The following is a 15408-nucleotide window of genomic DNA, read 5'->3' as shown; positions in this document are numbered from 1 at the left end:
AGTTCATTTATTTCTTCTCTCCCCTTTTTCAATGCATGTTTTGTTTATTTATTTATTTTCCAAAATTCTAAAATATTGTTACGTTTGTAGGGGGTAGGCAGTGATTACTTTATTTCAGGTAGATTTGCATAAATTTGCCTGCTCCGATTGTCGTGAAGAAGAAGAACCACCATGTAATAAGTAGGGATCCTGTAGGTCGTGTGTTCGGATTAAGTGTTACGTGTGGCCGAAGGGTGGCTCTTGTGCTGGAAATCAGATTATCCTCGGGGATTATAGGTAAAATTATCCCTTGTACATCGTTACCTCTATCTATTCCTTTGTCTCTTTTGGCACCGCACCATAGACACGTCAGGCTAGAATCCCACATTTAAACACTCAATAAAAACATATTGGAACTTCATGCATTGAGCCCTACCGCTGACAACCCCGACTTGGGAGGCACACGTAGGACGGGCCGGCCGAGGCCACGCCACGCCACGCCACGCCCACCGAGCGGTTTTTGTCGTGATTTGTCAGGGTTCTTGATTGACAGGAGGACTGGTAAGAAGCAACTCGCTGATTGACGAAGAGGACAAATGACGTCAGAGCCTGGGTGATAAAAGAACGTGCCAGCAGAAATTTTGGCTCTCTTCGCTTCGCTCTCTCTCTCTTCGCCCTCTTTGCTTCTCTCTGATCTCTGCGTCTGGTCTGGATCGCGGCAGTCGGCATTTGTCTCTCTCATTCTGGACAATAAAGTGAACGATTGTGCTTGGACCACTGGCTCAAGGAAGCGATCGGACCGGCCATGTTCGGAGACACCACTGGTGGACGAGCAGAGGAAAAGGACAGGGCCACGGGCTGCAGCTTCCCACCGGTGACGATGGGGACAGGCTAAAATTATCGATTCGGCTGGAGGAGCGAGCCGTTCAATTCGCGCAGAAGGCCTCTTGCACGCCGGTGGGCGTGGCCTAGTGAGCGAGCGAGAGGCCTTGCAGTGCGGGAGCGAGCGGTTCCCACCAACGACCGGGTGGTTCCCGCCAACATCCCGGACAATTTTGATGACCCCTAACGAGACCCCACCAGTTATCAGAGTTAAGTGCACCCACACACATTATTTTCAGTTATCTTTCCCTGTGTCTGTGTTTGAAGTCTGTTTGTGCAGATGTCCCAATTTAGGAAATTATTTGATTGTGCGTTTCTTTGTTACTGGCATTTCTTTTCATAAATCCTGTTTATTTTTGTGCATTTTAAATCCGTTTCGTGTGAGTTACACATTTTAGTGTTTTAAATCCTGTTGGGATCCGTGCAGGTAAGTGCTCTTCGGCATCCTCCTCCTCCTCCCCTCCCCCACCTTCCCCCCGTGTGTATTAACTCCGCCATGTATTTGAACTGAACGCTTTGGAGTAACAGCTTGTTTGGCTATCCGTTCCTTGGAAAGATTTTAATCACCAGGAATGCGACAATATTTAAAAAAAACAAATAAACACACTATCCCTCAAAAGGACTGTCGAGCAATCCCTCCCATCTACTTTATTTGCAAACCTCTTGAAGTTCAGTCACTCATACCCATGGGTCTCATTATCAGTGACTATCTTTCTTTGGCAAACCACACTTCTAAGTTGGCCTCCAAGCCAGTCACTTGACAAGTCCTTCCTTGGCACACCCGAACTCTTATCCGCCTACAAGGCCATCATCAATAGTTTGATGGCATACTGCTCTCTGCTCTGGGCTGGCTCCCCTGCCTCACACCAAATACACCATATATTTATTTCAAGATTGAACACAAACAAGAGTATAGTTGGTGGAAAGAGCAGGATGCATGATCAACAGTGGTTGTGTACAAGGGTGAGTTATGGGACTTCAGAGATGTGAACAGTTATCAAGGGTATTCATATCAGCCTGTTAAGATGTATAAAAAGTTGTGTATAAATTTATTTCCATTGATGAAAAGGAAGGAGACATAAGGCCTGCTTTACCTAACTTGTGGAAGTTGTCTTCAATTGTCACAAATTTGCAATTCAATTTAAATTTTTGTAAACTTAGAATCGTATTTATATAAGTGATAACTTCATGTACATTTTCAATGTGGTTTCCATGGCAACCATTTTGCACTTTACACGGCTGAATAATGATGCTAACTTGAGGACTATCTTACCTCACTACTTTTTTTTTTTTTTTTTTTTTTTTTTTTGTATACAAGATCGAGGCTCGTGAAAGAGCTAACATTAATCACACAAAAAGACAAACCGACACACAAAAAACAAGGGGAGCGGCAGACAAGATGGGGAGAGAGGGGGAAGGACACAAAAGAGAGGGGGAAGAGGGGGAAGGACACAAACAACATTTGAGAGCAGGGACATCGGGAGGACTTGGGGGGAGGTGGGAGAGGAATAAAACATATGAACACTGCAAGGACTCTGGGGTGAATTACCGGGGGTAGAAAAGATCAAGGTTTTCGATGGGGGAAGATAAGAGATGGTGGTGAACAGCTGTTTTAAAGACCTGGAGGGAGGAGTGGGATTGAAGGGAGTGGGGGAGTTTGTTCCAGAGGCGGGAGAAAAGGGGAATGAAAGAGTGAAGGTGAGCAGAGAGCCTAGACTTTGGCAGTTTAACCATAAGAGGGTTGCAGGCAGATCTTATGCGACCTGAAGGAATATTGGGGGGACAGAGCACAGAGAGAGCTGGGGGAGCAAGGCTGGAGAGGAGTCGGTACAAGACAGAAAGACCACCAACCTGTCTGCGGTGAGTGAGTGAAAGGCCCTCGGTGTTGACTACATCGCAGGAGATTCCAATGATTCTGAAAGCTTTGGCCTCAACAGCGTGAAGCCGAGCAAGGTGTGAGGCAGGAGCACCAGCCCAGAGGGGGGAACAGTATTCCATTGAGCTGCGGATGAAAGCCTTGTATGTGGTGAGGAGCTCAGGTGTGCCAAAGAAGGACTTCGCACGACGGAGGATGCCCAGTCGGCGACTGGCTTTGGAGGCCAGCTTGGAAATGTGGTTTTCCCAAGAAAGATCATGGCAGATAGTGAGACCCAAAAGCTTGAGCGACAGAACTTCTTGGAGAGGATTGTTGAGAAAGTAGATGGGAGGGTTGTCCAGTCGGTCCTTTCGGAGAGACATTGTAAGAGTGTGAGATTTGTCAGGATTGAAAGACATGTTCCACTTGTTTGACCAGTCTGTGATTTTGTCCAGGTCTGCAGAGATTGAGGAGGCTGCAGACTGCCGATCTGAGGGATGAGGAATGGAGCGACAGAGAGTAGAGTCGTCAGCAAAGAGATAGAGAGGATTTTCAAGAGAGTCAGAGAGATCATTGATGAAGACCAGAAAAAGCACAGGGCCCAGAACACTACCTTGGGGAACTCCAGCCTGAACAGGAAGAGGAGATGAGAGAAACCCATTCAGGGCCACACGTTGACTACGACCAGAGAGGAAGTCCGCCAGCCATGCGTGGAGATTTCCATGGATACCAGAGGAGGAGAGTTTGGTGAGCAGAGCAGGGTGCCAGACCGTATCGAAGGCACGTGAAATGTCAAGGGAGACAGCTCTAATTTCCTGTTTGGCGTTGAGGACCTCCATCCATTGTTGAGAAAGCAGAAGCAGCATGTCCAGAGTAGAGTGACCAGGTCTGAAACCAAATTGATGATCAGAGATCAAGCCATTGGAGAAGAGGAAAGATTTAATATCTGAAGCAATGATGGATTCCATGACTTTGCTGATAATTGGGAGAAGGCTGATTGGTCTGTAGTTGCTGGGATCTGTTTTTGCACCTTTTTTGTGCAAACCGGTGATGTTGGCTGATTTCCAAGCAGATGGCAGATGACCTTGAGCAAAAGAGAGGGTGAAGAGAACAGAAAGAGGGAGTGAAAGAGCAGAAGAACATGATTTTAGGACCCGTGGGCTGATGCCGTCAGGACCAGTTGCAGAATCAGAGTCGAGGGTTGACAGAAACTTTTCCACCTTGTCAGGAGGAAAGGACACAGAGTCCAGGAGCAGCTGGGTACGACTGGGTACGGTGGGTACAGAGAGGGATGGGTTTGGGACACAAGATTTAGAGGCAAACACAGAGTTGAGGCATTCAGCTTTTTCACGTGCGGAGTCAGCCGTTAAGCCATTTGAGGTGAGGGAGGGGATGGAGGGGGAACAAACACCAGAAACAGATTTGACCAGACGCCACCAGGATTTGGAAGAGGGAGACAGATAAGAGAGTTCGGTCTTGAGAATGGTGAGATATTGTTTCCTGGCTCTCCTGAGGGTGGACACACACTTGTTTCGGGCTTTGTGAAAGGAAATGAGATTTCCTTCCGTTGGATTTGCTTTCCAGGAGATGAAAGCAAGTTGTTTCAGGGCAACAGCCTCACCACAAGATTCCGTGTACCATGGACGGGAGGAAGGGTATGACAACTGAAGACGAGATGGTATAAATCTGTGCATGAGAGAGAGCAATTTACTTTGAAAGAATTCCCAGGATGAGTTGATGTCAGAGGCGGTAGAGATGGGAGACCAGTCCAGATGATTGATGGCTGCTTGAAGACCGTGCCAGTTGGCCTGAGTGAAATGCCAGACTCGTCGACGCTGAGGAGGCTCTCTGAGAATGGTCAGAGAGATGTCCACTTTGACAAGCACATGATCAGATGAGCCGATTGGAGCAGAAGAAGAGCAGCAGACATTTTCAGGGAAGTTTGTCATTCTAATGGTACTTTGTTCTAATGGTTGCCATGGAAACATTCAATTATTTTTTGCTCCTCAGCATTTGATCAGTCGACCTTAAGGTTCATTCTGAAAGTAAAAGTGAATCCATGGCACAATATTTGGGAAGCTATACAAACTTCTCCAGATCAAAACAATTTTTGTTGTCATTTTTGTTCATTTTTTAAACTAAATGTCATGACCTTTGACCTTGACCACATTTTATTTTTTTCCTGAAACCCTGGTGTTGGCTTAGCGGTTAGGGTGCCGGCTTGGGATCCTAGGATCCTGGGTTTGAATCCCGGTCGATCGCTGAATGAACGCCAGGGGGGTTGACTCAGCCTGTCATCCTTCCGAGGTTGGCAAACTGAGTACCAGCTTGCTGGAATGAATGATCCCGATGTGTACCCCGGCTTAGAATAGGTACACCGTATCCCTGCGCATAGTAAGAGGCGACCAAGGGTTGGCGTCAGGAAGGGCATCCGGCCATAAAAACATTGCGTCAAACAGGGAACCATGATTTTCATGGGGCCCGCAAGGCTAACCCCCGCGGGGGTTAGCCCACAAGGCTAACCCCGCTCTAGCGGGGAAAAATGGCCTTAAAATGATCATTCATTCATTCATTTTCATCTTCCTGAAACCAGCTGGTATATGCTATCAGAAAACATATATTTGAGCATTTGAATTGGTCATTTAGTGCTCCTAATAATTGTAATAAATAATTCATGATTTTAGAATAATTTTTCAGTTTGTTACCGTGGCAACCAGATTTCTCTCCTAGAGGACATTTTAAAAACTGCCAACAAGCATTTTCATACAATTCAGGATGTAAACTTTCCAAAAGTACCTGTTGGTGGCTTCGAACACGCGGTACTTCCTAAACTCATTCATCGGCCATTTTTGTGATTCTGCCGAAGGACTAAAAGGAGGGATGTTGAGAGACCTTAGGTTTTATTTGTACGAGTTACTGTTATCGTTGGTTATGCAATGTATTGCAAGTTTTTGCACTCGTTTAATTCCAATACTCCGTGCCTCGGTCAAACTAGAACTCCACAGAGATTGCAGGCCCTCGCCAGGAAGTAAGTGTACCCTCTGATTGAGCTTTCTTGTTTTATTGATGTTTTTGTGAAGGAGTGTAAAGCATATTCTGGAGGAAGGTAAAACAGCACCAGGTGGAAGTCCATGGAGGATGAGAGCTGAGAAGGGCTGTCTGTAAAAGGCATCGATGTTCCCAAGAGCTTGCTGACTGGAGAGAGCTGGAAAGCATTTGTACACGAATATCAATGTGGATTCGTGATTCAGAGTAAAATGCTCTGCACAGTTCCTTCTTTAATCTCCAGAAACTCCTCACTATTCCACATGACAGAAAGCAATATGACAGAAGGTAACCTGTTGTAATTGAGACCCTGATGATCCTGATGACCCTGTGAGAATGGCACGGGACCCCGATCACCGTGCTTCGAGGGACTTGGGGCTCTCGGTCAACGCACAAAGAGGAATGCTTGTTCACACGTAGCGAACATTTGTACATCGTCCTTGAAACTTGCAGTGAATTTGCAATCGTTTTACCTATAACCTTATGGTTAACTCTGTTTCACCTTTCCGGTAGCAATTCCTCCTTTGCTTTTGCACCTTTGCTGGTTCACGATTTCCAACTTGTGCTAAGATTCTGAATATTTAGAACCATGGTTTTTGTATTTAATCCCCTCACCAGAGGAAGAGAGGGTATTGCATTTGTGTATGTCTGTCTGTTTGTTTTTTGTTTTTATTTTTTTGTCCGCACAAAACGTGAGCATGTGTATTCATTGCATTAGACCCTAACCCGAACCCTTTACAACCCGAGCCCCATGAAGATGACTCTAAGATCCCAAAAACCCTTCAGAGTGTTTAGAACCCTAACCCCCTTGAAGACCCCTTTTAACCATATATATTTTATAACCCTTTATAATCCATTTAAGACTCCTAAGATCCTTTCAAACTCCAACATCTTTTAGAACCATAACGTCCTTAAAGACCCAAATGACCCCGAGGACAAAACCGCAAAACACTTCCTGGTGAGGGTCTGCAATCTTTGATTGCTCTTTCTTGTTACCCTCGCCAGTGGAGAGGGTATTGCATTTGAGTCCGTTTGTCTGTTTGTTTGTCCGCACAGAATAAATATGATTTTCTCTGCAACCGTTGGTCCGATTGACCGGGAATTTTCACCATAGGTGCAACTCCACCTGTAGTTTATAAATGATAATTATGACGTCATAGGTCACGTGGTTCGGCCGCCATCTTGGAAAAACCGAAAAACTTTGCACCTCTATATCTCCGAAATCGCTGAATAGAAAAAATTGAGACGTGGCTCATTGTAAAGAAGTCTCCATGGGGAATAAAATATGTTAATGATGATGTCATAGGTGCCTCCATTATGACGTCATAATTCGACAAGTACAAAACTTCATCGATCAAGATGAAATTTCTTGAGCATAATCTCGGAATAAATTAGTTTAGGAAAAAACATAATGAAGCCATCGGTCACGTGGTTCGGTCGCCATATTTGTTTTAACACAAAAGCCTTAAAAACCACTGAAAATACATCCTGGCGAGGGTTTGCAATCTCCGGTTGCTCTTTTTCTTGTTTTATTTAGGTTTCGTTTTTGCCCATCCCTGCAATACCACTCTCCCCTTTTTTTGTTCTTCACAGGTGACGGGCAATATAAGTCAAAACACCATTCTGGAATACATAATGATTAACAGCATTTTTGAAGCCATCGTACAGGTAAGTCAGCATGCACTTTTTGCTTTTGTAAACAATTCATTAACAAGTACAGATGCATTTAAAGTACACCGCCAACATGCCAAATAAATATATAATATCTTCCCACTCACGGCATTGTCGGGGGCGCCCAGTGATACCACCCAGCAGCACATAGAGACAGTATTGGGAGGGAGAGGTGTACAATAATTGATTTATTGCATAATTAAAATCGATAAATAATAATCATAAAATAATTTCTTCGTCAATTGGCTAATCGCATACCCACCAGTGTTTCATCTGAAGCTGTAACTTTTTGAAAATTAATTAAATAAGTCATTAAACAAAAAATAATAATTAATTGACCAATCAATAAATAATAAATTGATTAATCAATCAAAATATCCTTTATAGCCACATCACTTGGTCACTGGCTTGTCCGAATATCAGGTTCCTCGCTCAAAAGGTGCCCGAGATATTTCCCAGATGAGAAAGAAAATAAATAAGTGATTAATAATGAAAAGAAATAAATAATAATGGTAAAATAATTAAATTATAAATCAACTGGCTCATAAAATACCGAAACCACCACCGTTTCATCCGAATCAAACTTTAAAAAAAGTACGTCATGAATCGAATAAGTAAATAATAGTGATTAATTAGTTAATCAATAAATCAAAAATACCCTTTACAGCCAAATTACTTGGTCATTGTCGTGTACAAATATCAGCCTCCTAGCTCAAAGGGTGCCTGAGATATTGCTCAGATGAGAAAGGAAATAAATAAGTACTTAATTAATCGATAATAATTAAGTAATTAATTGAGTAATCAAAAAACAAAAAATACTGTTTTTACCAAAGCACTTGCGCTCTATTGTGCCGAAATTTCAGCTTCCTAGCTCAAAGAATGGCTGAGATATCACCCGGACAAACAAACAAGAAAACAAGAAACCGGAGTGAAAATTGAGTACTCCCTTTCAGCGCCGTCATTGCCGGGCCCCCTTTGGTGCCCGGCACTGATGTCATGCAGCACCTGGAGACGGCATAGCAAAGGAGCGGTGTACAACAAACAAACAAACAAACAAGAAGACGTCATGCAGAGCACGATGCTTGCAAAATCCTCCCCCCTCTCCTCAAAAAAGGTCGTCATTGATACAGTAAATTGTCCATTTGATTAAGATTAAAATTGACGATCTTGATCAAAGCTCGAGTCAATGCGATGAAGTGACGATTTTGCAGATGAAAATTGATTTTATAAGTTTGACTTCGTTGACTTTTGACCTTTTGCCCTCAAAATAGTTTTTGTTTCCCCATTTAGTGACTCAATTTGCAAATCTTCAATTTTCAAGTCAATCGGATGAAAATTGAGGTTTTTAGAAATTCGGCCTATGTTGACCTTTTGGCCTATGTTGGTGGTTGATGGTTTTGGCCTCAAAAATACTTGGTGGTTGAATTCAGTGTCCATATATGGAAATCCTCTTCAAATTTCAAGTGAATTGGATGAAAATTTAGGATTTTAGAAACTTGGCCTTTCTTGACCTTTTGGCCTATGTTGACCTAAAAAAAATACTTTTGTTGGATTCAGTAACCCGGTATGCAAATCCTCTTAAAATTTCAAGTCAATCGGATGAAAATTGGGGATTTTAGATTTCTGGTCTATATTGACCTTTTGGCCGATGTTGACCTCAACTAGTTGGTGGTTGAATTCAGTGACCAGATATGCAAATCCTCTTAAAATTTCAAATCAATCTGATGAAAATTGAGGATTTTACAAACTTGGCCCATGTTGACCCCAAAAATACTTGGTGGTTGAATTCGGCGACCACACATGCAAATCCTCTTCAAATTTCAAGTCAATAGGAATGGAGCGGTGTGCAATAACTCGCATTTGCTGTGCTACTCTGAGAAGTGATTCTAGTTGGGTTTTTTTGGGATGTGTAGTTTAGCCATATTCCTCTCTATATAGGGGAGAGAGCTATTTATAATGTCACTTTTCACAAGCTGCCTCATTTGGACATTTGCTTTTTGTGCACCGCTCCTTTCCTTTGCCATCTCCAGGCACTGCATGACGTCATTGCCGGGTACCTTCGGTGCCTCGGCCATGCAGCACACTGGAGGATATGTTCTTTATTTATTTGGCATGAGAGCGATGCACTCTGAATGTATCTGCACTTGGTGTTTTATTTAATGGGGAAGCTAAATGATTTATAATGTTTGAGGTTTAATCCACATCTCTAATTATCGAGTTTTACATCGGAGATGGCATGTGAGCCTCCAAATGTCTGCTACCTGTGTAAGGTGCATACTGCATATTTTTGGAATTTCCAGATCTTGTCAAGCGCTCAAATTCAGCAGCACCTGGGTTATGATGCTGTTGTGTTGCTGGCGTTGCTGGTGAACTACCGCAAGTATGAGGTGTGTTCGATATTATACCCTTTGACTTGCACTTTGTTAAATTAGCACTGGAGGGCTCGGAATAGGCCCATTGTGACATCTTATCCATTGTTGCATTTCCAATCTTTGTTGGAATTCTCTCTCGATTCAGAAATTTACTAAATTCTACTGTTGGTGGGCATGTGTGCTGAATTGTAGTTTCATTTTCATTATATTTTAAGCATTAATGTTGCAATGAATGATGGAGAAGCCTTTGGTCAATATCAGGCTTTATTAAACTTGAATCAAGCAGGGTCTAAGAAACACATGCAAATACCACAAGAGTATATTAAAGCGAATAGACTACAAATATTAAGCGAGGTAATACAATCGAGCCCTCTCACGGAGTTCTTTCTCTCTCTCTCTCTCTCTCTCTCTCTCTCTCTCTCTCTCTCTCTCTCTCTCTCTCTCTCTCTCTCTCTCTCTCTCTCTCTCTCTCACACTCTCACACTCTCACACTCTCACACTCTCACACTCTCACACTCTCACACTCTCACACTCTCACACTCTCACACTCTCACACTCTCACACTCTCACACTCTCACTCTCTCTCTCTCTCTCTCTCTCTCTCTCTCTCTCTCTCTCACCAGCATGAATCGTTGTCTGACTTTGGCTCACAGCAGGCCAAGTCTCTCCCGAGCATTCGCGTGGCCAGATCTTAAATGGTCTCGAGCCCCTCGCGGTCGACACCTTCAATTCCTCTTCTTCTTCACATTCACCACTAATGTTGATACAAAATTCAGGATTCTAACCTTGGTACACGCAAAGCATGACATGGATCGTGGCTAAGCTGTCAAAAACATTGCCGCGTGACATGCAATACGACGTGTAAAATAAATGATACACAAATGTACAAGTTTTAATAGTACAAATAAAGAGGATGCAGTAAATAATTTTAGAGACTGATTTGGCATGTCCATGGTGTGCACAAAGCCTGAGTCACTATCACCCATCACATTGCTGAGACTCATTATAAGGTCAAGGAAACGATGTGCAACTGAAGTTTGTGTACTGCACATGATGGGATAAAAATTTACAAGAGTTGAGCTTGCTCGTGAAAAACCAAAACATGAAAACGCATGGAGACTGGAGAGCATGTTCTGTGGGTATGCTTCTCAGAAATCTCCTCACCCAATGTGTTTACGTTTCATGCAGCTTGCCCTCCATGGTCGTTGTCATCCCTCATGCAGCTTGTCCCCTCCCTGGTAGTTGTGTATCCCTCACGCAGCTTGTCCCCTCCCTGGTAGTTGTGTATCCCTCTTACAGCTTGTCCCTGCTATGGTAGTTGTGTATCCCTCGTGAAGCTTGCCTTTGTCCTTTCGGGAATGCTTGCGTTGTCCCAAAACAATGTTGCAAAAAATTTCTTCACAAGGTTCTCCAATGACCAAGTCTTTCGTGTATACTTATTGCTTCCCCCTCAGTCGTTTTGAAAACAAATGAGAGATTTTGCACACAGCAAAACATATTGTTCAGAACAAATACTGATGAGCACATGTGAATGGGACAGCAAGGACTACATTCTACTTGGAGCAAGGTGCAGCCAAACCTCATGCCTGGACGGACCAGTCACCTGTGTAGGTGCAGCCGAAGCCCGGTGATCTTACCCGAGTTCGTTTTGACAAGATGGCAACTCGGTGTCACTTGGCTTTTGAAAATCTGTCTCATTGGGCATTCGGCTTTAGGAGAGTGCATCATCGTTAGGTGTCAGAGATTGTTGTGATGTACAATTTATCTTTAATTTGACTCGATTATTGATGTGTACTTTTCTCCTCAACATTTTCTTTCTTTTCCACCCCAACCCCCAAACCCATCAGTCGGCGAATCCTTACATCGTGAAACTATCCATTTTGGACGATGAAATGGCTCTGAATGTGAGTTTAAGCTGCTCCACTGCAGTGTTGATAGTTTTTATGACGTCATGGCATCCATCCCATTCGCTGGTAGACCACCATTTTGGGGGAAGATGCATGACGAACAAAAGAACTAACAAAAAGATTTAATAAATTTGTACTATTTCACAAATTTTTACTGTCACTGTTAACTTGGTGTGTGTCATTAATACCCCCCTACCAAACAACGGAAATTACAAAAAAACACACCCACACCAGATCACCATAAACGCAATAAACAAACTGGGCCCAAACAGTATCTTGGCATCCATCAATGACACAGAGAAATTACTTCCCAGGTCTAATCGTGTTTACCTTTCAGCTATTCGCTGTGGATACCACCCACAACTTTTACACGACAAACATAGACGACGACACCACTGACACCACCTGCAACCACTGCCAGGCCGCTCCACACACAATAAAACATGTCATGGAAGACTGTGTGGTCCTGGCTTCACGTAGGCAAGAGCACAACATCTTGTATGTGAGGGATCCCTGGGTCGGCCCGCTCCTATGAGATCGATCGGCTCTCTCTGTGCCACTGGTCTGTTCAACCAGAACTGACTGGGGCAACACAACAACAACAACTTCGTATGTGGTTACTCGTTGCTGAACCAAGTGCAAGTGGATTAGATTAGGTTGGTATGAAATGTGGGCAGTGTTGGGGGAAAAAGAGCTCTGTTTAGCATCTACGTGAATCGTTCGAAGTCAGTTTTGTGGTTTGTAGCTTCTTGTCTGTCGTGCCACTGAAAAACATCAGTGTTTCAGACTTCCATTGCAACAAGTTATGAAATTGCCTTCATTGAGCAAAATTATTGTCCATTCTTATTTAATTTATTGAAGAGCCTTGTATTAGCTTAGTGGTTAGGGTGCCGGCTTAGGATCCGAGGATCCTGGGTTTGAATCCCGGTCGATCGCTGAATTAATGCCAGGGGGGTTGACTCAGCCTGTCATCCTTCCGAGGCCGGCAAGTTGAGTACGAGTTCACTGGTAATTCCGTGTGTGTCGCAAGGGGAAACTAACAGGGTTGGTGGCAGGAAGGGCATCCAGCCATAAAACATTGCTTCAAAAAGGGGCCATGATGCCGAAAAAAGGCCAACCACTGCTCTGCGGGGAAAAATGGCTTCTGAAGGTGGTTCTTATTATTATTGAATTTGATTGAAAGATTTTTCGTGGGTATGGGCCTTAACAAGCCCATTTGTTTGTAGGTATGGTCTGCCTGTTTGTGGGTTTTTTTTTTTTTGGTTTTTTTTTTGTATACTGAATCGAGGCTCGTGAAAGAGCTGACATTTACTTCACAAACAAATCAACCAGACAAAACAAAATATATAAAAAGAGGGAGCAGAAGACAAGATGGGGAGAGAAGGGGAAGCACACAAACACAACATTTGAGAGCAGGGAGATGTTTGGAAGGGAGAGGGCTTGGGGGGGAGGAGGCGTGGGAAGGGGGGGGGCGGGGGGGGAGAAGTATAAAACACAAGGACACCAAGGACACCAAGGACTTCCAGGACAGAAGTTGCTATTTCAAAAAAGTGGGATTGGGGTGAAATTAGTGAGGGTAGAAAAGATCAAGGTTTTGGATGGGGGAAGATAAGAGATGGTGGTGAACAGCTGTTTTAAAGACCTGGAGGGTGGAGTGGGATTGAAGAGAGTGAGGGAGTTTGTTACAGAGTTTGTTCCAGAAAGAGGAATGAAGGAGTGAAGGTGAGCAGAGAGTCTTGATTTTGGCAGTTTAACCATAAGAGGGTTGCAGGCAGATCTTGTGCGACCTTGTGCGATCTTGAAGGAATATTTGCGGGACACAGCCCAGAGAGAGCTGGGGGGGGGGGGGGCAAGGCCAGAGAGGAGTCGGTAGAAGACGGAAAGACCACCAACCTGCCTGCGGTGAGTGAGTGAAAGGCCCTTGGAGTTAGCTTCATCGCGAGAGATTCCAATGATTCTGAAATGATTTGGTTTCAACAGCGTGAAGACGAGCTAGGTGTGAGGCAGGAGCACCAGCCCAGAGAGGAGAGCAGTATTCCATTGAGCTGCGGATGAAAGCCTTGTATGTGGTGAGCTCAGGTGTGCCAAGGAAGGACTTCGCACGACGGAGGATGCCCAGTCGGCGACTGGCTTTGGAGGCCAGATTTGAAATGTGGTTTTCCCAGGAAAGATCATGGCAGATAGTGAGACCCAAAAGCTTGAGTGACAGAACTTCTTGGAGAGGATTATTCAGAAAGTGGATGGGAGGGTTGTCCAGTCGGTCTTTTCGGAGAGACATGGTAAGAGTTTGAGATTTGTCAGGATTGAAAGACATGTTCCACTTGTTTGCCCAGTCTGTGATTTTGTCCAGGTCTGCAGAGAGTGAGGAGGCTGCAGACTGCCGATCTGAGGGATGAAGAATGGAGCGACAGAGAGTAGAGTCATCAGCAAAGAGATAGAGAGGATTTTCCAGAGAGTCAGAGAGATCATTGATGAAGACCAGAAAAAGCACAGGGCCCAGAACACTGCCTTGGGGAACTCCAGCCTGAACAGGAAGAGGAGATGAGAGAAACACATTCAGGGCCACATGTTGATTACAACTAGAGAGGTAGTCCGCCAGCCATGCGTGGAGATTTCCATGGATACCAAAAGAGGAGAGTTTGGTGAGCAGAGCGGGTGCCAGACCGTATCGAAGGCATGTGATATGTCAAGGGAGACGGCTCTAATTTCCTGTTTGGCATTGAGGACCTCCATCCATTGTTGAGAAAGCAGAAGCAGCATGGCCAGAGTAGAGTGACCAGGTCTGAAACAAAATTGATGATCAGAGATAAAGCCATTGGAGAAGAGGAAAGGTTTCATATCTGAAGCAATGATGGATTCCATGACTTTGCTGATAATTGAGAGAAGGCTGATTGGTCTGTAGTTGCTGGGATCTGTTTTTGCACCTTTTTTGTGCAAAGTGGTGAAGTTGGCAGATTTCCAAGCAGATGGAAGATGACCTTGTGCAAAAGAGAGGGTGAAGAGAACAGAGAGAGGGAGTGAAAGAGCGGAAGAACAGGATTTTAGGACCCGTGGGCTGATGCCATGAGGTCCAGTTGCAGAATCAGAGTCGAGGGTTGACAGAAACTTTTTCACCTTGTCAGGAGGAAAGGACACAGAGTCCAGGAGCAGCTGGGTACGAATGGGTACGGTGGGTACAGAGAGGGATGGGTTTGGGACACAAGATTTAGAGGCAAACACATAGTTGAGGCATTCAGCTTTTTCACGTGCGGAGTCAGCCGTGTGGCCGTTTGAGGTGAGGGAGGGGATGGAGGGGGAACAAACACCCGAAACAGATTTGACCAGACGCCACCAGGATTTGGAAGAGGGAGACAGATAAGAGAGTTCGGTCCTGAGAACGGAGAGATATTGTTTCCTGGCTCTCCTGAGGGTGGACACACACTTGTTTCGGGCTTTGTGAAAGGAAATGAGATTTCCTTCGTTGGATTTGATTTCCAGGAGACGAAAGCAAGTTGTTTCTGGGCAATAGCCTCACCACAAGATCCCGTGTACCATGGACGGGAGGAAGGGTATGACAACTGAAGACGAGATGGGATAAATCTGTGCATGAGAGAGAGCAATTTACTTTGGAAGAATTCCCAGGATGAGTTGATGTCAGAGGCGGTAGAGATGGGAGACCAGTCCAGATGATTGATGGCTGCTTGAAGACCGTGCCAGT

At 44.4% G+C, this 15408-nt stretch overlaps 1 protein-coding gene across 2 annotated transcripts in view; it reads left to right on the top strand.

The window, feature by feature from the left end:
- The window catches only part of ARMH3 (armadillo like helical domain containing 3), a 128042-nt gene that overhangs the window by 28124 nt on the left and 84510 nt on the right, over positions 1-15408 (top strand). For both annotated transcript variants that reach the window (XM_078772521.1, XM_078772522.1), the window contains exons 6-8: positions 7355-7429; positions 9733-9819; positions 11652-11708. In XM_078772521.1, the coding sequence (XP_078628647.1) occupies positions 7355-7429; positions 9733-9819; positions 11652-11708 (219 nt within the window). The remainder of the gene's footprint in view (positions 1-7354; positions 7430-9732; positions 9820-11651; positions 11709-15408) is intronic.

The sequence above is a fragment of the Myxine glutinosa genome, chromosome 2 (genome assembly GCF_964187855.1).
Source record: "Myxine glutinosa chromosome 2, kmMyxGlut1.1, whole genome shotgun sequence".
Classification (NCBI taxonomy): Eukaryota; Metazoa; Chordata; class Myxini; order Myxiniformes; family Myxinidae; genus Myxine; species Myxine glutinosa.
Note: the sequence above shows the minus strand (reverse complement) of the source record. Positions and strands in the feature narration are given on the sequence as shown.